The following is a 26683-nucleotide window of genomic DNA, read 5'->3' as shown; positions in this document are numbered from 1 at the left end:
TTGTGATGAAGCACACGAGAAAGAAATTGCACCGGGTTCTGTTCAAAAGCCTCAGAGTGAATCCATTGACTCACTACCAGAGAATGCAACTCCAACTGATGAACATCTGTATTCACTAACTAGTGGAAACATGGTTGAAGCATCTCCTTTCAGGTTGACAGAACATCCAACAGCTGATGAGGAAGAACTCAGGAATTGGGACTCAGTCCCCAACGATTTCACACCAACACCTCTTAAACAGCCCCTCACCAAAGATTTCTATGAGAAGAAGGAACTGGGGAGGTGTTTGATGGGTCAGAATAACTGTCCTCCCTCTGATCCTTCTCAGTGCAACCTAGTCCCAAACAGAGCAGCCCAGACTGACCTTCCTCATGCTTCAGAGTCTGCTTTGAGGAGAAGAGAATCTACTTTTATGTCTCCTTCAAATGTCGTAGGCATCAACATCTTACCCCGAACTGCAAGTTTACCCGACATGAACCTGCAGAGCAGATTTGAGGAGTTTACTCCTGATTTCACTGGTGGTGAAGATGATGAAGATGATGAAACCTACTGGTTGCGGTGCTTCAGTCCAGGTCTGTACCAGTGCAGAGTGAGCGGTCTGGTGTTTGCCATGAAGGCAGAAGGAGACGTGTCCTACAGGATTGTTTCTTGGAGCAGCAGGTTACTGAGCCAACAGGGCAAGAAGCCTGCAGGACCTCTGTTTGACATCAGATGTCAGCAGCAGTCTGTGGCTCAGCTCCATCTCCCTCACTGTGAGATCCGCTCCACAGGTGGATGTACCTACCTGTCAGTCGCTCATGTAGGTGATGAAGGCATCGAGTTCATCAAGGCTGAGGAGATCACAGAAACTCACGTCATCATCAACCTCACAGGGTTTTCTGCTTTTGGTGTCGTCAAGGATAAAGATTCTCCTCCAGACCCGGTCCAAGCCTTGGTTCTGCTGTTCTACAAGCCTCCAGCTGCTCCTAGTGTCAGATATCAGATTAATGTGTTGCTGCTGCCTAAAAACGTTGCTCTGAGACATGTGTTGCATTTTAGAAAGAAAATAGATAGAGATGAGAAGTTTCTAGAGACACCTCCACACTGCAGACTGCAGCCGAAGCGGCTTTACACTCTGTCCACACGTCCTGGAAGAAAGTCGGTTCTGGTTCAGCCCAAAGAAGCAGAGTTTGATGCAGAATCGTACGACAACTACCTCCCAACGTTCCAGGTGGTTTATGAGAATTTCATGAGACGCAATGAACTCTTTCTGAGGGAGGGCAGCTTCAATGGCATCTGGAATACAGAGGTTTGTCTGTCTACTGCTGGAGTAGGAAGTTCCTATGGACCAAGCGAGCATCTTGAGGAAATAAGGACCAACTTCATTGAGGGGATATCAGGACCGGTTCTGAAGAGTCTTCTGGACAAACTCCTGGAGATAAAAGTCCTCAGTGATGCTGAGAGGGAGGCAGTAGAGGGGGAGAGGGCCAGAGGAGACAAAGCTCGAGTTTTAGTCAACATGGTGAGGAACAAAGGTGACGATGCAAGTTCAGAGATGATCCGCTTTCTCTGTGAGCTCAACCCGTACTTCTCTGGACATCTGGGGCTGATGTGAGGAAAAATGAACAGAGCTCTGTTTTCTGTTAGACTCTGAAAAGGTTGAAATGTCATTGAACCTTCATAATCTGCTTCAAATGATTCAAAATGAGGTCAAACTTTGTGAAGAAAGAGAAGAGGTTCAGAGAGCTGGAAAAATAATTGAAAAGATAGGGTGTTTGTACCAAGGTATCTGGTTGTCAAGTAAGTCTCTCCATTACTTTCTGTTTTGATTGATTTATTTACTTATTTTTCATTTTCTTTTCACAATGGTTTTTAAAATGTTAAATCACCAACAAAAGACATAAAACGAAATTACAACAACAAAATTTGGTAAAGACAGAACAGATGAGACATATTACTGAAAGGGAAGCGAATTCCACTTTGGTGGTTCTGTTACTGAGGTACAGAGATGAACATAAAAAATCACACCTTCAAGAGACTAGAGGAAAGTCCTTAACAAGAAAATGACCTCAAACAGAAAAACCAAATTCACTTAAGAGAGGAAGAGAACAAGAAAATAATCCACTATATAGTTTTGACTGCTTCACTTTTTTGTTTAGATTTAAAAAAAATACTAAATGTAATTAGAATCTAATGTAAGGTTTAATCAATGGTAAATATGTATTTACAAGCTAGCTCCATTGTTCTGGACTCTGCATCACCTGTGTGGTTCACGGTTGGCTGGACTGTTGTCCCTGAGAACCAATCAGCATTGCCGTCTGATCATTGGGTTGATCAACTACAGCTGTTTAAATATCCAAACTGTCTTTCTGCATGGTTATAATACTCCTGTGTCTCTAATGTCTGCTCTGAATCGCTCTGGATGAGACACTCGGTTAGTCCATGTTGTCCTAGTATTCTCCCATTTATCCCCCTGTCTCTCATTCTGAGCCCCTTATCCAGTCTTCCTGGGAGGTCACATGTAATAGGGTGTTTTCAGCTGACGTCACGCTCACGTGACTACTCAGCGCGTCCGCCATATTGGGTGGCAGTCGTTTCGCACCGTTGACCTGCATTGTATGACGCCTTAGGCAGTATTGGAAGTGAACAATGGGGAAAACGTGTTTAATGGTTGGTTGCACGGCCCGTGGAGGTGGAGATCAACGCTCTTTCTATCGCCTACCAGCCGTAATAGTGAATCAGTGTGAAAAAAAAAAAACAGCTCTCTGAACAACGCCCTCACCTATGGCTGACACGGATATCCAGGTCCGATTTGGACGGTGTTAAGCTGGAATACGCCAGAGTCTGCGGTGCTCACTTTGTCACAGGTAATTAACTGTTAAGTATGTAAAACATGTAAGAAGAATATATTAATAATAGGGCTTGGGCGTTATGACTTATTACTTTCCGCGGCTGTCATGTTGACTGCCTCCGCCGCCTCTACTGCCTATTACTACCGCATACTGTACTCCCTCTCTCAGCCGTGTTTTAATTTGATTAATTTCACCTTAACTTGATTTCAACCATGGTAAACCGTTGCTGTATTGTGGGCTGTAACAGCGCAACACATGATCGCCATGGGAAAAACATAGAAACAGATTAATTTTCCACCGCTTTCCTGCCTGGAGGCGCAACCACGGAGAACAAGAGATAAGATAACAAAGAGTCGTCGACTCGCTTGGATCGCGGCTGTAAGTCGACCGAACATAACTTTCCACAGTATCCCGATGTCAATGAGAGTGTGTTCTAAACGTTTGAAACACATAGCAGCTAGTTAAAAGTACATTACATGCGCGAGAGGTTGTTAGCACTGACGGTTAGCAGCTACTAAACTAGCATGTGCCAGCCCGTCTGAGCACAGCTTACCTTTGAACGAGTTGCTGTGTTCCCACTGTTTGCTGGCTTTATGATCTGCAGCTCTTACCGGCGCCAATACGGTAAATACAACTTAATTTTGCACTGGTCATTGTTCTGCTTAAATAATTAAAGCCGCGAGCGGCGTCGATCGGCCCAGAGCCCGTCCGCCCTGCGGCGGGCGGTGCGCCTTCGCGCACCGCCGGCCGCCGGCCGCCAGCCACCGCAGAAGCATGCGACACATTTGCGTCGGATTGTTTACATTTTTACCATCTTATTAAAACTCACCCGTCCACGTATGATGGCGATTTCCTTGATGTACATAACCAGATGTGAACTGGTTGTGAGCCTCTAGACCCTTGTAAGCTCTCATTTCCTCAAGAGTGTGCAGAGGGTTTTCACCGAACACCAGGTAATGCATCTGGATTACGGCTAAACAAGGCACCGTGGAGGGCATAGGGGTCCATATGGTCGATCACGGAACATTTCCTCAGATATACGTCCTTATCTGGTCGCTCTAGCGTGCTGGCGTACTTATCCATTCGCGATACGATAATACGTGTAAGACAACTAGAGATAAGGAAGTGTGCCACCCAATATGGCGGACCGGAAGTTGGCCAGTGACGTCAGTGAAAACACCCTATTACCCCTCAGAAACAGCTAACATATGTATTAGTACTGTAAATTTTAATTTAAAGTGTTCTGATATATCAATGTTCATGATTATTTAACATTAAAAAAGTAGATGTTTAATATTACTCAGTAAACCACCAACTACCTTTATAATATATTGTGTCATGCATGCCATTGTTTTTCTTTGTATTTCTATATCAAAAATAAAATAGCCTCTCTCCATTTTAAAGCTCTTGTTACCAGAACAAAAACATAAAATTCATTGTTATTTCCAGCTTGTATAACCAAAGTTATATTATTGTATTACTAAGTATGGAACTTAATTATAGTTGCAATAATTACACTTGAAATGTATATGAAGAAAAGTTTACTTTAAAAACTGATATTTTTAATAGATTTATGGCAGATGATTTAAATGTAACACATTAATAGGATGGACTAAAAACCAAAATTAAAATAGATGCATTTATCAGTAGCTAGCAAACATAAAAAACAATGTATGGTGATGACGGTTGAGGGATTTACTGTTTTTATGCAGATATAGAGGATAGCAGGTCACATATTGGTGTAATAGAAATCAGTGAGAACTGATCATACTATTTCTTTTCTCAGTTGAATGTTTTAACCACAGCTGTACAATGGCACAGTTGGTAGCAGTGCTGACTTCAGCAAGAAGGTCCTGGGTTCAAATCAAGTCTTTCTGCATGGTGTGTAGACCAAAAGACAACACAGACTAAAACGGTGACTCAGGTCTGTTGTTTACTGTTAATTGCCAGTGTGGTTGTGTGTTTCCATTGTCCTGAGATAGACTGGTGACCTGTCCAGGGTGCACCAGGTCCTGTCTTGGCCAGGGACTTCTGGATATAGGCACCAGCCCCTATAAGCGAGTATAGAGGATGGACATTTTAACCACTTTTAGAATAAATGAAAAAGGGATTCAGACCTTTTAGAGATCTAGACTCTGTAGTTGGAGGAATATCTGGTGTTTGCATGAATTTCATTGTATGTGTGTTTTTATTACAATCCCCTCTGTCACTATTGAGGGCCAAATGTGCCACAATCTGAAATAATTATATGTGAAATTTTAAATAAACCTGTAATTATCTGTAAATGAAAAATAAATATATTTACTAACATTTGATTCAATAAAGATGTGTTAAATTTTGTGAGTGGACAATATTTTCTTAAAAACACTACTACTAGGGGGAGTAGTGGCCTAGTGGTTAGAGCAGCGCGCTTGCACTCAGAGAAAGAAGCAAGTACCCGGTTCGATTCCCACTGCCTGCACTCTGGGTCCCTGAGCAAGACCCTTAACCCCAGATTGCTCCCCGGGCGCCGCACATGGCTCCCCAAGGGTGATGGGTTAAAAGCAGAGAACACATTTCATTGGAGTGTATGTTTCAATGACAATAAAGATGATATTACATGTTACATTACATTCGTGACACTGTTGATTATTTATCTATCGTTATTGTTCGGGTGTTGCAATTTGCAGACGGTCACTAAGAATAGTGAACTCTGCATAGAGCAGTGATTTTCAACTAGTGTGCCGCGACACACTAGTGTGACGTGAGAGATCGTCAGGTGTGCCGCGGGAAATTATCTAATATCACCTAATTAACCATTGTCGGGTGTCTGTGCTGTAATAAAGTGTAACAGATAATGTAATACTCTTTTATTTCAGTGAGTGGCAGCAGATGGCAATAAATGCCTGTAAAGACAATAGAGTTAGTGCTGCACGACACGTGACAGTTTGGGATCTCAGCAAGACGAGCAAGTGACAGTGATGGAGAAGTTTTTAAAAAGGAAAAATGCAAATGCCGAACATGGCCCTGGACAAAATTCTGACACAGATAAAGGCCGTAGTATGAGTGGTCAAAAGAAAAAAGACAAGACGGTGAGCTCGAGGCAATACAGCGAAAGTTATCTTTCATTTGGATTTACTTTCACAGGGGATGCGACAGCACCGACGCCGCTGTGCTTGGTGTGCGGTGAGAAGCTATCCATAAGCGCCATGGTGCCAAACAAGCTTAAACGCCATCTCCAAACGAAACACCCTCCGTTCAAAACAAGCCGATGGACTATTTTGTACGCTTACGTACAAACAATGAGAGACAGGCAACTTTTTTTTAGAAAAACCACAAAGTTAAGCAAGAGAGCGCTCAAAGCTAGCTACCTTGTTGCTGAACTCGTAACTAAATCAAAAAAGTCCCACACTGTGGCAGAAACATTAATACTGCCAGCTTGTAAAGCCATTTTAAATGAGATGCTCGGCCCTGACGCGGCCAAAGAGATAGCTAAAGTGCCTCTCTCAGATAACACAATTCACAATTTTAGAAAAGATGCGCATCAGTGAGAAATTTGCCTTGCAACTTGATGAGTCGACGGATATCAGTGGACATTGTCACCTCTTGGCCAACATGTGTTTTGTGGATAGAGAAACCATTAGAGAAAACTTACTATTTTGCAAGGTACTGCCAGAAAAATCATCAGGAGAGGAAATATTTCGGGTCACGTCGGAATATCTTGACAAAAGCGGACTTACGCGGGAAAACTGCACAGGTGTCTGCACTGATGGAGCCGCAGCCATGGTCAGGCGCATCAAAGGCTTCGTAAGTAGGGTCAAAGAAAGAAACCCAGATGTTATTGTGCTGGTCCGTGTGTATGAGCTGCGAGAGGAACTTAAAGTATTTCTGACAAACGAGAGGTCTGATTACTCAAAGCTGCTTGCAAGTGATGAGTGGTGTGCAAAGCTGGCATACCTGGCTGATATATTTTATGATCTGAATGAACTGAACACATGGATTTAAGGCCGAAATGAAAACCTGCTTACAAGCACTGATAAAATGAACGGATTCCGTTTAAAGGTGCAGCTCTGGCAACAACATGTGCAGCGTGGCAACCTTGAGATGTTCCCGCTCACCGAGAAACGTCATGATGGCAACACTGCTGTAATGTGCGAGGTGATTGGCACACATTTGAAAACTCTCGAGGAGAAGTTGTCATTTTATTTCTCCTTAGCCTTCACAGAATTCCTTGACTGGGTTAGGGACCCATACAGCTCAGCGTCTGTTGCTGGAAAGGACATGACTTTAAAGGAGCAAGAGGAACTCATTGAACTGAAACAAGATTGTGGTTTAAAGCTAAACTTTGCTGATCTTCCTTTGAACATTTTTTGGTTATCTGTTGCCAAGGAGTTCCCCATTCTGGCCAACAAAGCTTTTTTGACATTGCTCAAGCTTGACTGCGATAAAAGCGAAAAACAGAGAGAGACTGAGAGCTGTTGAGGAAGAGCTTCGTGTGTGTCTTTCTACCATTCCTGCCAGGATATCCATTTTGTGTGTTTATCGAAACAGGCCCAGGTTTCACACTGAGTATAAATACATTTAGAAACTATATTATTAACTATATGTATTGTATGTACTGTGCAGTGACGTGCGGTAGGGTTCATAACTGGTGACGTCATGAGAGTCAGATTTACAAATATATACACTCTACAGAGTAGACTCAGTGAAAAGTGCTGAAGGAGACTGATTGAGCCAAATAAATTCACCAAGATACATGGAAAAAATATTGATTATTTGTAAAAAAAAAAAAAAAAAAAAAAAAAAAAAAACTAAATTATTTGTCATTTGATTGGTAACAGTTTATGAGTTATGATGGATTTCTGCATTTGTAACACATTTAAAAACTATAACCCACATCACGCACATTTTATTACAAAAACAAAACATGAATAATTATCGCTGTCTTACCTCTACTTATAAATGAAGTCCATGCGCAGCTCTTTCTGCACAAACATATCGGTCACTTCCGGTAAAAATTCTCTTTATCTTCTTCAGTTTTAAAAGTCTCTCAGTCTCAGTGGAGCTCACTGCCAGGGAGGAAAGCCTTCCTTCATCACTCCTGTTCCGGCTGGATGTTTAGAGTCTTTTTAGTTCTTTACTTGTTTAGCATAACTCGCTGATAAAACACCCATAACTTGCTGTCACTCTACAGTTTTAGGATCAGGAGCGGTGCTCCTTGAGCGCCCCCTGCCTAGCGGCCAAGGAACTGCCGGCCTCACCTACAACCAGTTCTCTGCTGGTTATGATCGCCCAGCAGCACGAAAACACACAGTTTAATGACCAAAACACAATTTGTAATCCACATATATTAAAGTGTGGAAAGTCAGTTCATAACTGTTTGAACAATTGAATTTATGATCTATAGACAGGAAGATGCATTCACAGAATGGAAGTCAGCGCAGTCAGGGGCGCCACCAGGGGCGCCACCAGGGGTGCCAGGGGTGGCCACCCCCTGGCGATGTCCTGGCCACCCCACTCGCCAGTGTAAATGGTAGGTAGCGTCAGTTTAGTGTTTCATCCTATTATGCAGAGCCATCAACACTGCCGCTCTTCTTGACCTTCTCGCGCACCGTAGCTCACCAGCCGCTCCCCTCCCCCTCCCGCCCCCACTCCGTCTCATCGAGCAGCAGTTGCGTTCTCCAACAGCTACAGCTTAGGGCGTGCCCGCCTTCAACGGTAATTAAAAGAACTCATACAGAAAGCGAATAAGACTAACGGTAAGTAAATAAGTGAAATCGTTCGTTTGTAAAAAAAAAAAAAAAAAAAAAGAGGGGCATAAATGAACTGTATCAGCTCCTGTTACAGCGACTTTGGGTGTCTTTTTGACAAAGTTACGTAGCTACTGTTGTTAGCTTGTGCTTATGTATGGTTTGTCAATTTCCAGACAATGAAGAGAAATTCCAGAGATATATCTTCTTATTTTAAGAAGAAAATAACAGTGGAAAGATATAAAGAGATGACAGGGGATCAACAGAGAGAGAGTGAGAAGGAGGAGAAAGAGGAGGTGGATGGAGGGAAGCAACAGATAGAGCAGCATGATGAGGAAACAGAGTCAGTGATAGTAGACAGTGATGAGGAGAAACATCAGGCAGCAGAGCAGGAACAGTCAGCATCACTGATCAGTGAAACATGGCAGGACTCAACAAAAGCAGGTGTTCCTGGACCGACAGGTGAAGTTATGACCATGTGGCCATAACAATGAAATTAATGAAATTAGTGATTTGTCTAGAAAGTAATATCTTCGAAAGAAATGTATGTTTTGCTTATTGTGTTTTCATTAAATCACAAATCATGAAGGACTCACTTAAAGATTTTTTTATTAATTTTGATTAATAATATATATATATATATATATATATATATATATATATATATATATATATATATATATATAATGTTGATGGGTTAGTTTTCATTTGTCTGAATCAAAATGCCTGTAGGCCATTAATACAGCTATAATTAATCATTACGGTGGAGAGGCTGGTATTATTATCATTTATTATTAGTGTCATCATTTTGATTTCAGAATAACAGACTTTTGCTCCTGTTTCATTGCAGATATCTCCCAGTCAAGAGCAGAACAGCCCAAGCAGCCACAACTAGACATCTTCCCTAGAACCTTTCATGGGGACAGGAAAAGATGTTTTTCTAAAGAGTGGTACAGCAGATATAAATGGCTCGAATATTCTCAGAGTAAAGACTCTGCCTACTGTTATGCCTGTCGTCACTTCAGTCTGCACTCCTCAGGTGATTCTGTATTTACATCTGAAGAGGGCTTTAAAAATTGGAAAAAGGCAACCTTTAAAGATGGGGGACTTTTAGGCCATGCCAAATCTGAAGCCCATACTAATGCCATGTTAGCATGGGCAGAGTATGAAAAATCCACAGCAAGCACATCCTCTCTCTCCGCTTCCTTAAATGCAGAATACAATAAATTGGTGAAGGAAAATAGAGAGTACATTCAAATTATTGGAGAAACATTGCTCCTCACAGCTACACAGAACATAGCACAGAGAGCACATAAAGAATCAGATGGTGAGAATAAAGGAAATTTTCTCTCTATTATGGAACTGATAGCCAAAAACAATCCCACAGTCAAAAAAAAAGACAAGTCAAAGAAATGCAACATATCTTGGGCACGCAAAATGAAATAATTGATTGTCTAGCTGAAATGGTCCGCTCTTCAATAACGAGTGAAGTTGCTCAAAGTGAGGCTTTCAGCATCTTGGTTGATGAGACTAAAGACCTCAGCAAAAAAGAACAGATGTCCTTTGTAATAAGATACTATTACAATGGGTCAGTATGTGAGAGCTTCCTTGCCTTTGAGGCAGCACAGCGCCTCCATGCTGCATCACTTTCACAGAAAATAGTTCAACTTTTGCAGAAGCATGGTCTTGACTACAAAAACCACCTTGTAGGGCAAGCATATGACGGCGCCTCAGTCATGAGAGGAAAAAAACACAGGTGTGCAGGCACGCATGAAATTAGAGGCCCCATTAGCCTTTTATGTGCATTGCAATGCACATTGTTTGATTTTAGTATTAGTTGACAGTGTGAAATCCATCCCTGAAGCTAATTGTTTCTTTTCTATTTTGCAGAAACTTTATAGCTTTGTGTCAGGGTCATATGTGCACTAAAAATGGCTTGAGGTACAGAGAGAGATGTTTCCGGGGGCCCCAAGAGAGTTACAAAGACTGATAGAGACACGATGGGCATGTAGGTATAATGCCTGCAGACCTCACTGGACGCCAGCTGCTCCTTTTCCACCACATCCTGAGGTATGGTGATGATGTGACCACCGATAATGGCACTCATTATCCGCACTCAGCCGCCGCCGCGGTAGCGTCTCGCCAACATAAAAAAAAATAATAATAATAATAAAACTCGACACGCTTGCATGTTTATTTGACGTTAACACGCGGTTCTTTGTTGTTGCTTTGGCGCGTGCATATAGTGAATGGCAGGGCAAAAACACATGGAGTTCTAGCCGTAAAGCAAGACCGACTCTCGCGGTCTTGCACGAGACTTCTGAGCCTGTGGGTGCGGGCAGAGGGCTCCTGCAATGGCGTACTGCGAGCGAGCTATTTTTAGAAACGTAACGTCACAATGACGTCAAATCAACGTGCGTTACCCTTGGTTTTACTCGGTAAACGACTGCTTTTTCCAAATCTAAGACCATGGTTTTTAAACATTGTTGCTATGGAACCTGCAACAGCGACTCGAGTTACACTGATCGGCCGCATATGAAGGATGTTTTCTTCAAGACTGCCAAGGAGAAATGTGTGCGCTGGATTCACCGGTGCGGTCGGCCTACACAACAGTTCAACCCGGAAAAAGTTACCAAATTCACCTACATATGTAGCAAGCATTTTGTCGGAGGAAAGGGCCCAACCGAAGAACATCCTGACCCAATTCCAGCGACATCAAGTAGTGAACAGGTAAGAGTATTTTGGTGGCCGACATGTTAATAATGAAGCGCCTGCTACCATGATAGCATATAGGCTATCATGGTAGCAGGCGCTAACATGATACCCTGCTACCAGGATAGCTTACTCAAAAACATTTCAAAGCGACAGGGGAGAGGACAAAGCGACAGGGGAGATGAGCGGCTGAGATCTCGCGAGAGCTGTGCGTAAGTATAATGGAGGCGTTCATGTAATTCAAATCAAACAAGCTAAGGTAAGAACGAACCAATAACTAAAAATAATACAAAGTTAAAGCCCAAACATTTACAACTGTCTTATTTTCTACGAGGGAACAAACTGGACGAAGAGACGGTGACGAGCCTGGAGTGCTACCTGGACGAGTGTTTTGATAGCATCGTGATGGGGAAGGCCCAGAAGCCTACAGCTGCTAGCACACCGTCACTTAAGCGCACTCGTTCTAATTCCACCAGTGCTTCTTCTTCCACTTTATCCCCAGACAGGAACTTCAGCGACATCTTGGAATCCATCGACAAGAAGCTTACCAGCCTTGATGCGCGTCTCGCCTTGGTAGAGGTTCTACACAAGGAGTTTCAGTCTCTCAGGGAGTCGGTGGAGTTTAGCCAAGCCCAGCTAACAGCTATGGCCGCCGAGAACGACGCGCTGAGGGAGAAGGTTACGGAGCTGACCGAAGGGATTATCCAGCTTTCCGGCGAAAATAAGAAAATGAAGGAATCCATTCTGGACATACAGTCGCGAAGTATGAGAGATAATCTCGTCTTTGCAGGCATTCAGGAGCAGCAGGGAGAGATAGCAGAAGAAACGGTCCGGAACTTTCTCCAGCAGAAGCTAAAAATCCCGGCGGATCAGGTAAAAAACATCACTTTTCATCGAGTCCACCGGCTCGGAGGTAAGAAACCCGACAAAACCCGTCCTCGCCCGATCATAGCTAAATTTGAGCATTATAAACAAAAAGAATTCGTTAGAAGTTGCGGCAGGGAACTGAGAGGGACAGACTTTAGTGTTAATGATCAGTTTCCTAAGGAAATCCTAGATCGCAGGCGAGTGCTGTTCCCAATCAGGAAGAAATACATGATGGACGGCGTTAAAGCCACCATATCGGTTGACAGACTTTATATTAATGGACAGTTGTTCAGGGATCAGAAGATCACCCCTTGGCTTTATTAGTTACACCACAGGTGGACTTAAAGCATGTTTCAATGATTTAAAATAAATAAATAAAATAAATAAATAAATAAGACGCACAGATCGGTACACGGTGATAAATTAAATACACGCACAGCTAAAGAGTACGTTGGTATGGTTGGTGTTCACGGTTGGGTACAGAAGGCACGGGCTATGGTTTATCCCTTTACACACTCTCTTACTCTTTGCACTTTTTTATTTTTTTGTGTATTTCTATCTTATCTGTCTGCTTCTTTCCTGAACATCAGTCAATCACAAGCACATAATATGATGCTACCTGGGTCTATGTATGACTATTTTCTCAAGGGCATGCACCTTCTAACTTCTCACTCACATCTATGGCGAATGTAAAGTTTGTGACATGGAATGTGCATGGGGCTGGCACCAGAGAGAAAAAAATGAAGATCATTAACCAGCTTACTAGATTAAAGGCAGATGTTGTATTATTGCAAGAAACCCACAAATCAGCTACAAATGCAAGTGAGCTTAATTCACCTGAGTTCCCTAATGTGTTTGCGGCCTGCTATAACTCTAGACAGAGAGGTGTAGCAATCTTAATCCACAAAAGCGTTAGTTTTAAAATATTAGATAAAACTATAGATCCTGAAGGGAGATACATAATAATTAAAATAGCTATCCATAACCAGAAGCTATGTATTGTCAGTATATATGGTCCAAATGTTGACGACCCCTCTTTTTTCCACCAATTCTTCCTTGCACTTTCAAAACACGGGGATTGTTCACTAATTATAGGAGGTGACTTCAACTTTGGTTTAAATAACGATATAGACAGGTTGAATAAAACAGGGACTCAGCGTAGTTGGCAGTCAGTAAATGTAGTCAAACAATACATGAGTGATTTTGGTCTTTGCGATGCATGGCGTTCTCTTCATCCTATTAGTAAAGAATACACTTTTTTCTCAAATGTTCACCATTCGTACTCTCGTCTGGACTACTTTCTTATAAGTAGCTCACTGCTGTCGGTCGTTTCAGAGACGGTAATTCATCCTATTGCTATCAGTGATCACGCTCCTGTTACTCTCACCTTAATTAATAAAAAAATAACCACACAAAACAAAAGCTGGAGATTTAATACATCACTGCTTAAAGATGAAGAATTTATAAAATTCATTAAAGAACAGTGGGCTTCATACTTAGAATACAATGATCAACCAGGTACATCGGCATCGATATTGTGGGAAGCTGGAAAAGCAGTGATGAGAGGTAAAATAATTTCTTTCTCATCTCATAAAAAGAAAAAAGAAAACAAAAAGATTCAGGAATTAGAAGAAAAACTTAAGTTACTAGATTTATCTCAAGAAGAAGGGAAGTTAGGTAAAATCCGTGAAGTAAAATTAGAATTAAACCACTATATTGAAAAGCAAAATAGATTTCTAATACAAAGGCTCCGAATAGAAAATTTTGAACATGGCAATAAGTCAGGAAGCTTTCTAGCTAATCAGCTTAAAATAAATAAGGAGAAAACTACTATATTTGCAGTTACAGATTCAACTGGTAATACAGTAAGTGAACCAGAGTGTATAAATAATACCTTCCGCGATTTCTACAAATCTTTATACACACCACAGATAAATCCATCAGAGATGGATATTAAGCAATTTCTGGATAAAATTACACTTCCTAAATTATCAGATAACCAAAGAATGACACTGGATTCCCCGCTGACAACAGCTGAAACCCAGGAAGCTCTTAAAAGCATGCCTAATAAAAAGGCTCCAGGTCCAGATGGATTCCCCACTGAGTTTTATAAAGAGTTCTGGAATATTCTAGCCCCAACGTTCCACAGAATGTTGCAGGAAATACAGGAAAAAGGTAGATTTCCAGCTAATATGAACTCTGCCACCATCAGCCTTCTGCTCAAGCCAGACAAAGATCCTGTGTTGCCCACTAGTTATCGTCCCATATCCTTAATTAATGTGGATATTAAGATAATCTGTAAAGCTTTAGCAAAAAGATTAGACAAAGTAACTCCTCTCATAATACATCCAGATCAAACTGGTTTCATCAGAGGAAGGCAGTCATCCACAAATACACGCCGATTACTTAATTTAATTGATTATTCCTACAGTAAAAACATTAAAACCAATATATTGTCTTTAGACGCAGAAAAAGCATTTGATAGAGTAAATTGGAAATTTTTATTCGCTACTCTTCATAAATTCGGTTTTGGCGATTTATTCATAAACTGGTTAAAAATTCTATACAATTCTCCAACAGCCTGTGTCAGGACAAATAATCAAATATCTTCCAGTTTTTGTCTACAGAGGGGCACCAGGCAAGGATGCCCTCTTTCTCCATCACTTTTTGCCATCTTTATAGAACCTCTAGCAGCAACTATCAGACAAACAAAAGCTGTAAAAGGTATAAAATGCATGAAAATAGAGCACAAGATTAGTCTGTACGCGGATGATGTATTACTTTATCTCCAGCATTCAAATAATTCTCTTTTACAAGTAATTAGAATACTAGAATCTTTCTCCAAAGTATCAGATTACTCGTTAAACTGGTCTAAATCTACGATACTGTCAATTAATTGCTCTCTCGAAAACTCCCTAAATTTACAAATGCAATCCGGAAATATTAAATATTTAGGTATTACTGTGTCGAATAAATTAACAGATTTACTTAAACTTAACCATGCCCCACTTTTAAACAGGATAGAAGAGGACCTTGAAAGATGGAAATCGCTTCCAATCACACTTATGGGTAGGGTAGCTTCAATAAAAATGATGGTCCTACCTAGAATTAATTATTTATTTTCAATGGTCCCCAATAAACCATCATCTGACTGGTTTAAATCTCTAGACTCTGCCATTTCTAGATTTCTTTGGAAAGATAAACCCCCACGTATTAGCTTAAAGACAATACAGAAGACTAAAGACAGGGGAGGATTAGATCTGCCTAACTTCCATAACTATTACTTAGCAAATAGGCTACAATACATCTCTAAATGGATAAAAAATAGTCTTTTAGATGAGCCTTGGTTAGATATAGAACAGGAAATGTGCAATAATATCATGATTTCAGATCTGCCGTTTATAAGCTCAAATATAAAACGGCATACATGCTTCAAATATATCAACATTAGTTCTACTCTGACAGCATGGTGGGAGTTCCTCAAAATGACAAAGTCATCCCTTATCCCATGCAGTCGTACACCTATCTGGAATAACCCTGATATCCTACAAAATAATAAAATGATAAACTTTACATACTGGAAGAATAAAGGTATTAAATATCTGGAACATCTACTTGACGGAACCGAGTTCATCAATTTTGCTAAACTAAATATGCAATATGGCATTAGTAAAAATAAATTCTTGGAATATGAACAACTTAAATCTATAATTAAAAATAAATATAAGCATATTAATGGTGGTTTACAAGTCCCAACTAATATAATAGAGTTCTTAGATTTAACCCCCCCCCAAACTACTGTCTAAATCATACAGGACACTGACTAAAATAGATGATTCGATATCTCTTCCTATAATGAAGTGGGAAAAAGATTTATCAGGCACCTTTGAACAAAATTTCTGGGCTCAGACATGTCTAAGAACTTTCAAATTGACTAGAAACACCAACTTACAACTAATACAATACAAAATCCTTCACAGAGTACATTATACAGGACAAAGATTATTCAAGATGGGTCTGGCACAATCTAATATCTGCCCACACTGCATAGGCAATCATCCTGATAATTATTTTCATGCGTTATGGTTATGCACACCAGTCCAGAGGTTCTGGACACAGATATGTAAGGACTTATCAAGGTGCTTGAGCTGTAAGATTACACCATCCCCATCAGTTTGCCTGCTCGGTAATTTTGAGGAAAGTCCTCTGAAAAAAGAAATAGTTTACATGGTTTTTACTGCTTTATGCATCGCAAAGAAAACTATCCTCATGAATTGGAAAAGTAAACAAAATCTCAGTATCAATCAGTATAGAGATCTTTTGTTGGATCATATTAATCTAGAGACAGCATCTGCTTCCACATCTGATTGGTCTTTTTGGGCTCCTCTGATCAACACCATCACTTAGTGGAATAGGGGGCGGTGGGTTGCTTCCTGCAGGACGCAGTGGCTGGATGGAGGGGTTCCTGGGGCCCTGGGGGCACTTGGAGTGGGGCGCCTGGTGGATCCGGCTCCGGGGTCTGTTGCCCCCATCTGGGAGGAGTTTGGGAGGCCTACGGGTCGCCTACAGCAGCCGCTTGCGGCGCTCTTTGGGAGCTGCGTGTTGACGGACGTGGGTTACTGACCTGGTAGCTGTGCTGCCGCTGGGTGGGGCCGGGGTGGGTCTGGGGGTCTGGGGTCCCTGGGGCGCGCCGCCCTCGGGCGCGGGCCCCGGCGGGGCCTCGGGGGTTCCGGTTCCGGGGGGTGTGCCGCTTTTGGTGTGGGCCGGCGCGCGCCCGGGTGTCCGCCACTGCACGGGGCCTCTGGTGCGCTGGGGGGTCTCGGAGCCCGTTGAGCTGGTAGGGGGGCATGGTCATTAACACCTCTGGGCAGATGCTCTTCTCCTTTATTGGATAGGCACTCTGCCAGTGGGGGGAGGGGGAAAGGAGGGGGAGTAGGGATCTACCCAGCCTGGATGTCTACTGTCGAATGTATGGTGAGTTGTTTGAACGTTAGTGTTGGGGAGGGATTAAATCCACGGGTGGGGGGGGGGGGGGGGGGGGGGGGGTTGACGTTCTGGTGGGCTTGTGTCCGGCCCCCTGTCCCGGTCCTGGTCTGTGTCGTCTTCCGGTGCGGGTTTCACCTGGGGGGTGGGGTTGGGGTGGCTCGTGCGGGCCGGCTGGCCAGGGTCCCCCCCTATTATTATTATTATTATTATTATTTTTATTTATTTATTTATTTATTTATTAATTTATTTATTTATTTAGTTTAAGTAGGCTTGGTGGGTGGGCTGGGGGGGGCTTAGGTGTTGGTCCTGGTGGGTGGTTGGCTGGCGGGCCCTGCGGCCTCTCCCTGGCCCCCGGGCTACGGTGGTGCCGCTGGCGAGGCCCCCTTCTCTAGGTGGGGCTTTCGGGGAGCGGGGGTGCCTATTGGAGTCAGTAGGGGAGCTGGCTCCCTGGGTTGGCTTCCCAGTCATTTGCTCCCCATCCCCGGACTCCTCCCTCTGCCTGCTCCATCACGCCGCCACACATGCAGGTCATGAGGGAGGGGGCGTTACTGGAGGTTGCCACTTTCTGGTGACGCCCCTCTCCCCAATTTTATTTTGCATCTTAGACACTTTCACTTCAAACATTTTTCACATCACACACTCATATAGGCCATGGTAGGGGGGGGGTGGGGGGAAGACGTCTGGGAGGGGGCTTATGTTGTGTGGGCCTCACCTCGGACGGCTCCCTTCACCTCCTCTCCCACTTAGACATTGAGGGTTCTGGGCAGTCACACGGAAGGGGTGCGCTGGCAACAGCTACCTTCCGAAAGGGGGGTGGGCTGTGCCGTGCATCCCCTTCGGCGCTCCCAGTTTTTAAACGCACTTGAGAACAACATGCAACAACACAACATTTGAGCAGGCGTAGGGAGGGTCGGGGTCTTCTGCACACCCCCGTTCTCCGATGGAGGCAAGGAGTCTGGGGCCTGGAGGAGGTGCGGGCCACTGTGTCAGGGGTCTTGGCGGGGGGCTGCGGTGTGCAGTCAGCGGCCTACCAGGTCTGGGGCTGATGCCTCCGCTCCCCCCAGGGGGCGGGGGGCAGGGATGGCAAGGGTAAGGTGGGGGGAGGGAGTGGGTTTATTAGGTATTTAGGGGGAGGGGGGGGGCTCTGGCCGGGTGGCTCGTGCGGGTCGTGTTGGCCCGCCCTCTTGGGGGGGCCCGGTCCGGGGGGCGTCTGGTCGGGGGCCGGGGCCGGGGGTCGGGCACAAGCAGTCGTATAGTCGATTTGGGGTGTCCCCCCCCCCTTTGGTCAGTGTTGGATGTGAGTGTTATGTGGGAATGTGTGTACAGCGTCTTTTTTTTTTTTTTTTTTTTTTTTTTTTTTTTTTTCTGTGTGTGGCGAGTGGGGCACAAGGGAGGGATGGGGTGAATGAGTTTTTTTTTTTTTTTTTTTTTTTCAGGTATGGGTGTGGTCCGCTCCCTCTCCCAAGAACATCTCAAGTCTCCGATAGGTGCGGAGCCCATCCCCCCACGTCCTGCCCTCCTCCACTTCGTTGGCGGGCGCCTTGGCCCCCTGGCGCATTAGTTGGCTTCGGGTTTGGGGCGGGTTCCCGGGCGTGCGCCGGCCCGCTCCTGGCGGCCTCTTCGCGGGGCCTGGCCCCCCGGGGGGCGGCCGGGGCCCTCGTCGCGGGGGCGGGGCGCCCCTGGGGCCTCTGGCCCTCAGGGCCCATGGCCGGGACCACTTCAGCGGGGCTGGCTGCCGGCGGAGCCCACGGGCTCGTCTCCGCGGCTCTTGAGGGCGTCGGCATTGCGGTGGCTGGGGGATTTCCTCGGGGTCGTCTCTGCTCCTTCCTTGGGGGGGGGGGGTTGCAGATATCCTGTGTCGGCCCCTCCTGGGCGACCTGCTTTAGGGACCCCTTTGGGAGTCCGGGGTTACGGGTCCCCTGACGCCTGCCTCTGTGCTCGGGGAAGGTGGGTCTTTGGTTCTCCACAATCACTATCAAGCTATTTCTGGATAATCTTCACCTAAACTAGTGCACTTTCACATCTCCCACAGGTGCTGGGTCCCAGGTATTAAGTGTTCACCTATATACAGTAATCTTATAATTTATTTATTTATTTATTTATGTTGTGTCACTTTCTTTTTTCAAATATCACATTACACATGTCAGCTTACATAATAATATATATGATTTAGCAATGGCATCTAGGTGTTATTAGAGTGTATCTGTTGCTTTATGTCTGTTGGTTGTGCTGTTCTTTTTGTGTCTCTTTCCAGGTGATGGAGCAGACAGAGGACATTTTATCATTCTCTTCCTTTTATCTCCTCTTTCTTTCACCTCTACTCTTTTTTTTTCTTTTCTTTCACTTTTTGTTCTTCCTTTACTCTCCCATTGTCATGTCCATATAATTTGAAATTCTCCTTGCAGGAATCATAATAAAGCTATTTACAAGCATAAATCAAGTGGAGCACTATGGCGAAAGCTGTTTGCTCCACTTGTAAAAGCAAAATCTGTCGAGCTTCATCTGGCATTGAGATATCAATTCCTATTGCCATAGTGCTAGACAGGACACTGGAAAAAAAAAAAAAAAAAAAAAAAAAAACATTTCAAATAAGACAAACATTAAACATATACCGATCCCTGGACGGACGCCATGATCGCCGCGCAGGAAAAAAACAACAAAGCTTACCGTTCGATCAACTCGGCCCGTTTTCCGGTCTTTTTAGCCATCGTTTGTAATAACTGGCTGCTACGGGCGTTCTCTACCTGTATGTCCTACCCAGCGCCATAGAGATTGAAAAGAGTTGCGGCACTCTTTGATGTCACCGCCAGGGCAGTCACGTGGTTCGTGTAAACCGCTATAGTAGCAAAATATACGCTGGCTGTCATGTTCTTCTATGGGACAGACAGCAGCGATTGCGTTATTTAACGGTAAATATATATATAAACATACACCCTACTACTTTTTCAGCTGTTATTGCATGATTACATATTTGTTAATGTCAGTTTTCCATTTTGAGAGGCAGGGTGACAACTAAAAGCTGTATATTAGATACGTTTTACATTTTGGGGGGGGGGGGAAGCTTATGTTCATGTTTGTATGGACAGGAGTACAGGCTAGAACGGCTCTAACTTAAGTTTTCTTTTCCATATCATTCATGTGATGACAGATGTCTCATGATTTTTATTTTATGGCGACTGGGCTGTATTATTGATTACCGTGATTTTGCTTATAAATTCCGATTCAGCCATTAGCTTACCTTGGTGGTAGCATTAGGTCTGCCGTGGTCCATTCAGCATTCGCCTTGCAGCTAGCTCACTTCTGATAAGTGGTCACCCCCAGACCACAACGTGAAACATGATCATGTCAAGACTAAGAATATAATTTTAATATTAAGCCATTCACATATTATCAAAAGCATTATGCTTATATGTTTGGGTCTATAGGTAAGTGCAGAGCTATTAAGATTTTTCTCTACGTCTCTGGATTAATGCACAGAGTAAGAGTAAGGTTAGCTGCAGAGAGAGTGATAGAGAACAGTGACAGGCAACACTCCCATTGGAATCCGTTGTTGCTTTTTGCTTTTTTGAGAAAGAACAGTCCATTCGGCATTTACACCCACTTTTTCTGATGAGGCAGGAGTTGGCCACACAACAATGATAATTTTAATACTAAGCCATGCACAAAGAATCAAATATATTAAAGAATAACAACTCATTAAGCTTGGATGAATGAATAAAATATTGTTTAATAAAAAATACTGAGTGAGACAACAAGATGTGTGTGTGTGTAAATGTGTAAAAGTGTGTATCTAACTGGAAAAACAAGAACAAAGTGAAGGAACAGGGAGGAATATTATAAATACATTTAAAAAAAAAATCCTCCACATACATCAGGCTTCAGAGTGCATCAGGGCTGAAGGGAAGGACAACATTAATAATAAAGGTACCTGGCATAAGATAAAAATGAACAATGTGGAACAAAAAAAATGGGAACAAGCATGAATAATATCAACAAATATACGTACAGTATGTGTGAACAAGAACAACAAATGTGTAAACAGGCGTTAAGAACAGGTATCGTAACCATTTTTTTTGGGGGGGGGGCTCCACTGAAACGTGTGATGGCCACAACAACGATACTGCTGGTCCAGCAAGATCTGTTGAGACGGGCACAAATATGTTCATTAAAGCCAGTTCATTCAGGACTGCCTAGAAAAATACTTTCTCTTGCATACATCAGACTCACACCTGTGGAGTTCCACTTTGCACTATGGCCAGCCACTGTAGGGCAGTTCCTCTCGACAACGCATACTAACATCCTCTTCATCTGAGTCCTCGACACTAAAAAGCAGATGAAGCGAAATAGGGCGACAATATATTCAACAATGGACACAGCAGGTAACACTATATATAGGGCAAACCATTCACAGCATATTATAATGTCGCAAATATACTATACTTTACCACACTTATAATAGCTCTGAGCAAATTCAAAAGTGGTTGAGGAGAGAGAGGGAGGGAGGATCCTTGTTTGGTTATGAACTCTGACCTCTTACCTATTCTCAAAAGTCAGAGGGCATAGGTGGTTGAGGAAAAGTTGTCACCCGCTCTCTGTGATGTTCAATGGTGTCGTGGTTCATTGGTTACAACTAACATTTTGTAGATCAGTGGTCATACCATGGTTGGATGTGCAGCATTTGGATGCACCAATCGGTCCGAGAAGGGTTACCGCATGTATGGCTTCCCCAAGGACAAAGATCGATTGAAAAGATGGATGACAATGGTCAGCCGCAAAAACCTGCAAATGACCGGGACCAGCAACAACCGAAAACTATGTCATGTAAGTAATGTTCAGAGGTGACATCCCTTGCAAGCATTTTAAAGGGCATCATATTTCTAAGTGTAGAGAATTATGACTTTGCTGTTATCTGAAGTGCAATGAAAACTGATCTTACAAGCCTACCTTCAGGTACACTTTGAAGATGACCAATTCACTGCCACAAAAACCGGAGGCAAGTTGAAGTTGAGGCCAGATGCTGTGCCAACGATATTCCTTCATCGGCCTAAGCCAAAGAGGAGGAAACCCCGTTCTGGAAGGGTGCCACCATCACCAACCCAAAGTATAACAGACCACACATACGGCAAATTAAACTTCGGTATGATACATGCAGCAACAATATTCCCCATTTAATGTAGTTCAAGGATAGACTATACTCCTAATGAGACATTACATTCATATTAGTACATCCAGCTTCAGGGATTCTCTGAGGATTTGCATACAGAATGTAGATAATCTAAAAGTTTCTACCAAATTAACCATTGCCAATAGATGAGTTTATACATTTTTTTGGTTTCTGATTGTGGCAGATGATTTGATTCACATTACAGTAATTTTTCGCTTTAATTTATTTTCTATAGGAGTGTAGTGTACCCTTTTATTGAAGATAACAGTAGGTGCAAATGCAAAGGCAAAATACATATAACAGCAACATTACCTTGTTATTGTTACAGAGGTTGAGGGAGAAATTGAGGTGGATTTTGAGGGCAAGGAAAGGGACATGACAGGAGACAGAGAGAGCGACCAAGAGGCTACTTTACCAGGGGCAGGTGATCCAAGGATGTGTGTGCCGAGGGCCAGTCAGTCAGGAGCCAGCAACGATGAACCAACTTTGCCAGGGCCAGGTGCTCCAGGGACCAGACTGCCAGGGTCTAATAGTGCAATTGTGGAGGACCTAATAAGGAAACTTAAAATGGAGAAGTTAATGAGAAGGAGAGCAGAGAGGGCTCTAGCACAGCAAAAAAGAATGAATTTGGCGCTAAGAAAGAGGAACAATTTAGTTAATCAGAAGTTCACCCAAATGTTTAACAGAGACCAAATGACAGCCCTTGGACAGGAAAAGAAGAGAGGAATACGGTGGGGAAAGGAGACAATTAAAAAAGCTATAAAAATAAGATTTACCGCTGGCACCACCGGTTATAAAACCCTCCAGCAAATGCAAATTCCACTGCCTAACATCCGCACGCTGCAAAGGAGGATGCAACATGTAAAGCTGGAGCCGGGAGTTTTGGGGGAAGTGTTTGAGATGCTGATGCTGAAGGCAGGTGGCATGAGTGAAATGTAGAGAGAGTGTGTGCTTACCTTAGATGAAATGTCCATTACTCCAGGCGTGGAGCTCCATCTGGGAACGGGGAGGCTATTTGGCAACATCACGCTGCCTGACCACCAAGGACAAGCGACGCATGCACTGGTGTTTATGCTGGCTGGAGCTACAATGCGGTGGAAACAAGTCGTGGCTTACCACTACAGCGGCAATTCCACCAATGGTGCAGTTTACATCATAGTCAGCATTGTTGAAGCGGCAGCATCTGTAGGGCTTCATGTGCTTAACATCACCACAGACATGGGGAGCCCCAATAGAGCAATGTGGAAGTCCTTTGGGGTGACCTATGACAAACCATGGATCCAGCATCCTGTTGAGCCAAACCAGCGCCTCCATTTCATGCCTGACGTTCCTCATCGCGTCAAAAACTTGAAGAGTGCCATTATCCGTGGTCACATCATCACCATACCTCAGGATGTGGTGGAAAAGGAGCAGCTGCCGTCCAGTGAGGTCTCTGTTGCCCCTTTAAATGATCTGGTGTCCTTCCAAGAGGGCATGGCACTTAAGCTGGCACCCAATTTGTCCAGAGGTGTCCTAGAGCCTAGCCATTTCGAAAAAATGAAGGTGAGTTCAGCAATGCATGTGTTCAGCAAAGCAACAAGTGCCGCCCTGAGGTACATGGTACAGGAGGAGCGCAGACCAGAGTCCTACCTTACAACGGCATGGTTTTTGGATAAGATGGACCACTGGTTTGACCTCATGTCGTCCCGCAATGTTGTCACTGCCCTCAGTCACTTCAAGATGGAAGAGTATGAAAAGGCCATCAGCTTCCTCCGTGACTCGATCCATCTTTTTCAGGGCCTGAAGATCGTTCCCCAGGGCAGCTGGAAACCAGTCCAGACAGGACTGATGATGGCCACAACGATCCTGGAGATCCAGGAAGATCTGTTGAGACAGGGGCACAAATTTGTCCTAACAAGCCGGTTCACTCAGGACTGCCTAGAAAAAACTTTTTCTTGCATACGTCAGAGGAACTCAGTCCCGACACCTGTGGAGTTCCACTATGCACTACGGGCTGCCACTGTAGGGCAGTTCCTCTCGACAACGCATACTGGCAGTTACCTGGAAGATGCATCAGACCACTTGGCGGACTTCTTGGACAACAAGAACAGCAACTGCAGTGCTTCTGAGGTTGTGAGAGTGGAGCAGCTGGTAGACCCATCACCACCTGACCTCACAAAGACCGAGTCTTGTGTCCTCTACCACCTGGCTGGATACGTAGCGAAGAGGGTCATCAGCTTCTCGCTCTGTGAGGAATGCCAGTGTGCACTGGTTGAAAAAGTAACCAACACAACAAGTGAGAAAGCTGTTTTACTACAGTTAAAGGAATTTAAAAGGGGTGCATTATACCGGCCATCCGATGAGCTGTTCACTCTCCTGCAGCACGTGGAGCACCTCTTCCGTTCCCAGACGAGTGATTCCCTTATGGAATCCTCCAACGTAGTGGAACAGCTGAAAGAGAGGCCATGAGTCTGGACAGCAACCTTCCCTCATGCCATGAGCTGAAAAAAAAAATCCTTTCAACATATATCAGGCTGAGGTTAAGGATTCACTCAAAGTGCATCGGAGCTGAGAGGAAGGCAAACAGCCGTAATAAGGGGTACCTTGGCAGCAAGAGTCAGACCAAGAAGGCGATTTCCACACAGCAGACCTCCTCACCTAAGGTCATACCATCTAGGCCACTGACGAACACCTTACTGGTTGCCATGGATGTACTCGGCCACTCCATTCCCGGCACACCGTCCGCAGTCTCCACAGCCTCAAGTCTCCTCTTATTCCAGCAGTCAGCAGTCGCCACCAGCAGCCATGGCCAGCACCAGCTGCCAGCGCCAGCAGCCGCCATCACCATCCTTCGCCAACATCAGCCAGCTCAAGCAGTCATCGCCTCCAGCAGCAGCCACCTGCAGCAGCAGTGTTTGGAGAACAAATTAGTCACACTACTGTCTGAGTAATAAACATTTTAAAGCTTATTATGGCTTATGATATTTTTTTGTGTGGAATAATTTGTATTCCTACATGCAATCCAGCTAAACAGCCCTTTCAAGGGTGTGATTAAACAAAACTTATTTCTACTAGCATCAGATACCCAGTACTCAGCTGACTGGCTAACACCGCCAGGTTCAGCAGATACAACCTAAAAAAACGTCCTAGTCAACCTTAATGATCCTAGTGATATAACATCAATAACTTACTTAATAAAAGATGTCAAAGATTCACTAATGAACTGCGTAATTTCTGGTGTAGCGATACCTTCTTCACAGCTGGCAAAATCGAGATAAAAGTAACAGGCAATGACTGAAAATCGGTTGTCTACCAAGTTAAGAATATATTTCTAAATTGCACTGTGCACGTACAAATAAATATAAGCATCATAAAGGGCCTATTTATATAATATACAGAGTTGACAATTCAAAAGAGGTAGCTATTTAATCAACTTACGCCTGGATATAACGTTAGTGCTACCTTTACAGAGGGCGAAGTCAAGCTAACAAACTAGCAGGCAATCGGTGGTCTACCAAGATAAAACATATATATAATTACGCTGTGTACATACAAATAAAGATCAGTATATGCATCATAAAGGACCTCTGATAAAATATAGACAGTTGACAGTTCAAAATAGGTAGCTATTTAATCAATTTACCCCTGGATATAACGTTACCATCACAGAAGGCAAGTCAAGCTAACAAACTAGCAGGCAATCGGTCGTCTACCAAGATAAAAAAATATATATAATTACGCTGTGTACATACAACAAAAGATCAGTATATGCATCATAAATGGCCTATGATACAATATAGACAGTTGACAATTCAAAACAGGTAGCTATTTAATCAACTTACCTCAGAAGTTACTCGACAGTCAGCAATGGAAGTGAATGATGTCCAACGCCATAGAATAGCTTTTTGGAACTACACGAGGCTGCATACCCCGGAAGTATGCAGCAAAAAGCGTACAACGCAGTCCAATGGGAGTGTCGCGACTCTTTTTCTCTCTATGGCTCTGGCCCTACCTAAACGGCAAAAGGGGCGTTGCTCTTGAGACGGTGACGTCACGTGCGCGGTATGCCATTGCAAGTACGGTATTTCCCCCACAGACCACCAGGGCGACCGAGAAAATCTTTGTTCGACCTGAAATGACTCATTTAATCATCAAAAACGGTATGGAACACATTAATTAACTGAAAAATGTTGCATAGTATGCCTTTAAGCTGATTCTTGAAAGGAAGCAAAGTAGTGGTCAGGAAACACCAAAGAAATTAACAGAGCTCACTGTCTTTCTGGAGCCATATAGGAAGGTCTTCCACCAAATGTTTAAACTGTGCAAAATTGCACTTGCGTTACCTGTGAGCACTGCAGCCTGTGAGCGTAGTTTTTCAGTGTTAAAGTTAATCAAAACTGCCTTGAGAAGCTCCA

General features: G+C 43.6%; 1 protein-coding gene and 3 long non-coding RNA genes across 6 annotated transcripts; 2 read left to right on the top strand and 2 right to left on the bottom strand.

Annotated features, from left to right (window-relative positions):
* The first annotated feature begins 472 nt into the window (after positions 1-472).
* On the top strand, positions 473-1594 carry LOC118556799 (caspase recruitment domain-containing protein 8-like). The gene has a single exon (XM_036125133.1). The coding sequence runs from the start codon at positions 473-475 to the stop codon at positions 1592-1594; it is 1122 nt and encodes a 373-aa protein (XP_035981026.1).
* A 6823-nt stretch (positions 1595-8417) lies between these two features.
* LOC118556776 lies at positions 8418-10560 on the top strand. 2 transcript variants are annotated; one of them, XR_004927360.1, is made up of 3 exons: positions 8418-8569; positions 9411-9599; positions 10451-10560. It is a non-coding gene; the product is annotated as an uncharacterized LOC118556776 (long non-coding RNA). The 2 variants fall into 2 exon arrangements; XR_004927359.1 differs by lacking the exon at positions 10451-10560 and having other exon boundaries at positions 9411-10113.
* Positions 10561-23446: 12886 nt separating this feature from the next.
* LOC118556771 lies at positions 23447-23990 on the bottom strand. Its single transcript, XR_004927353.1, has 3 exons — positions 23919-23990; positions 23677-23808; positions 23447-23551 (listed from the first exon to the last, which is right to left on the bottom strand). It is a non-coding gene; the product is annotated as an uncharacterized LOC118556771 (long non-coding RNA).
* A 136-nt stretch (positions 23991-24126) lies between these two features.
* Positions 24127-25159, bottom strand: LOC118556767. Of its 2 annotated transcripts, none has more exons than XR_004927348.1 (4): positions 24872-25159; positions 24618-24719; positions 24330-24514; positions 24127-24152 (listed from the first exon to the last, which is right to left on the bottom strand). It is a non-coding gene; the product is annotated as an uncharacterized LOC118556767 (long non-coding RNA). The 2 variants fall into 2 exon arrangements; XR_004927349.1 differs by having other exon boundaries at positions 24330-24473; positions 24872-25155.
* Between the last annotated feature and the right edge of the window lie 1524 nt (positions 25160-26683).

This window comes from Fundulus heteroclitus, chromosome 21 (genome assembly GCF_011125445.2).
Source record: "Fundulus heteroclitus isolate FHET01 chromosome 21, MU-UCD_Fhet_4.1, whole genome shotgun sequence".
In the NCBI taxonomy this organism is placed as follows: Eukaryota; Metazoa; Chordata; class Actinopteri; order Cyprinodontiformes; family Fundulidae; genus Fundulus; species Fundulus heteroclitus.
Note: the sequence above shows the minus strand (reverse complement) of the source record. Positions and strands in the feature narration are given on the sequence as shown.

What these genes read in the sequence shown, in the direction of transcription:
- LOC118556799 (XM_036125133.1), top strand. Translation starts at nt 473, where the DNA reads ATGAACCTGCAGAGCAGATTTGAGGAGTTTACTCCTGATTTCACTGGT.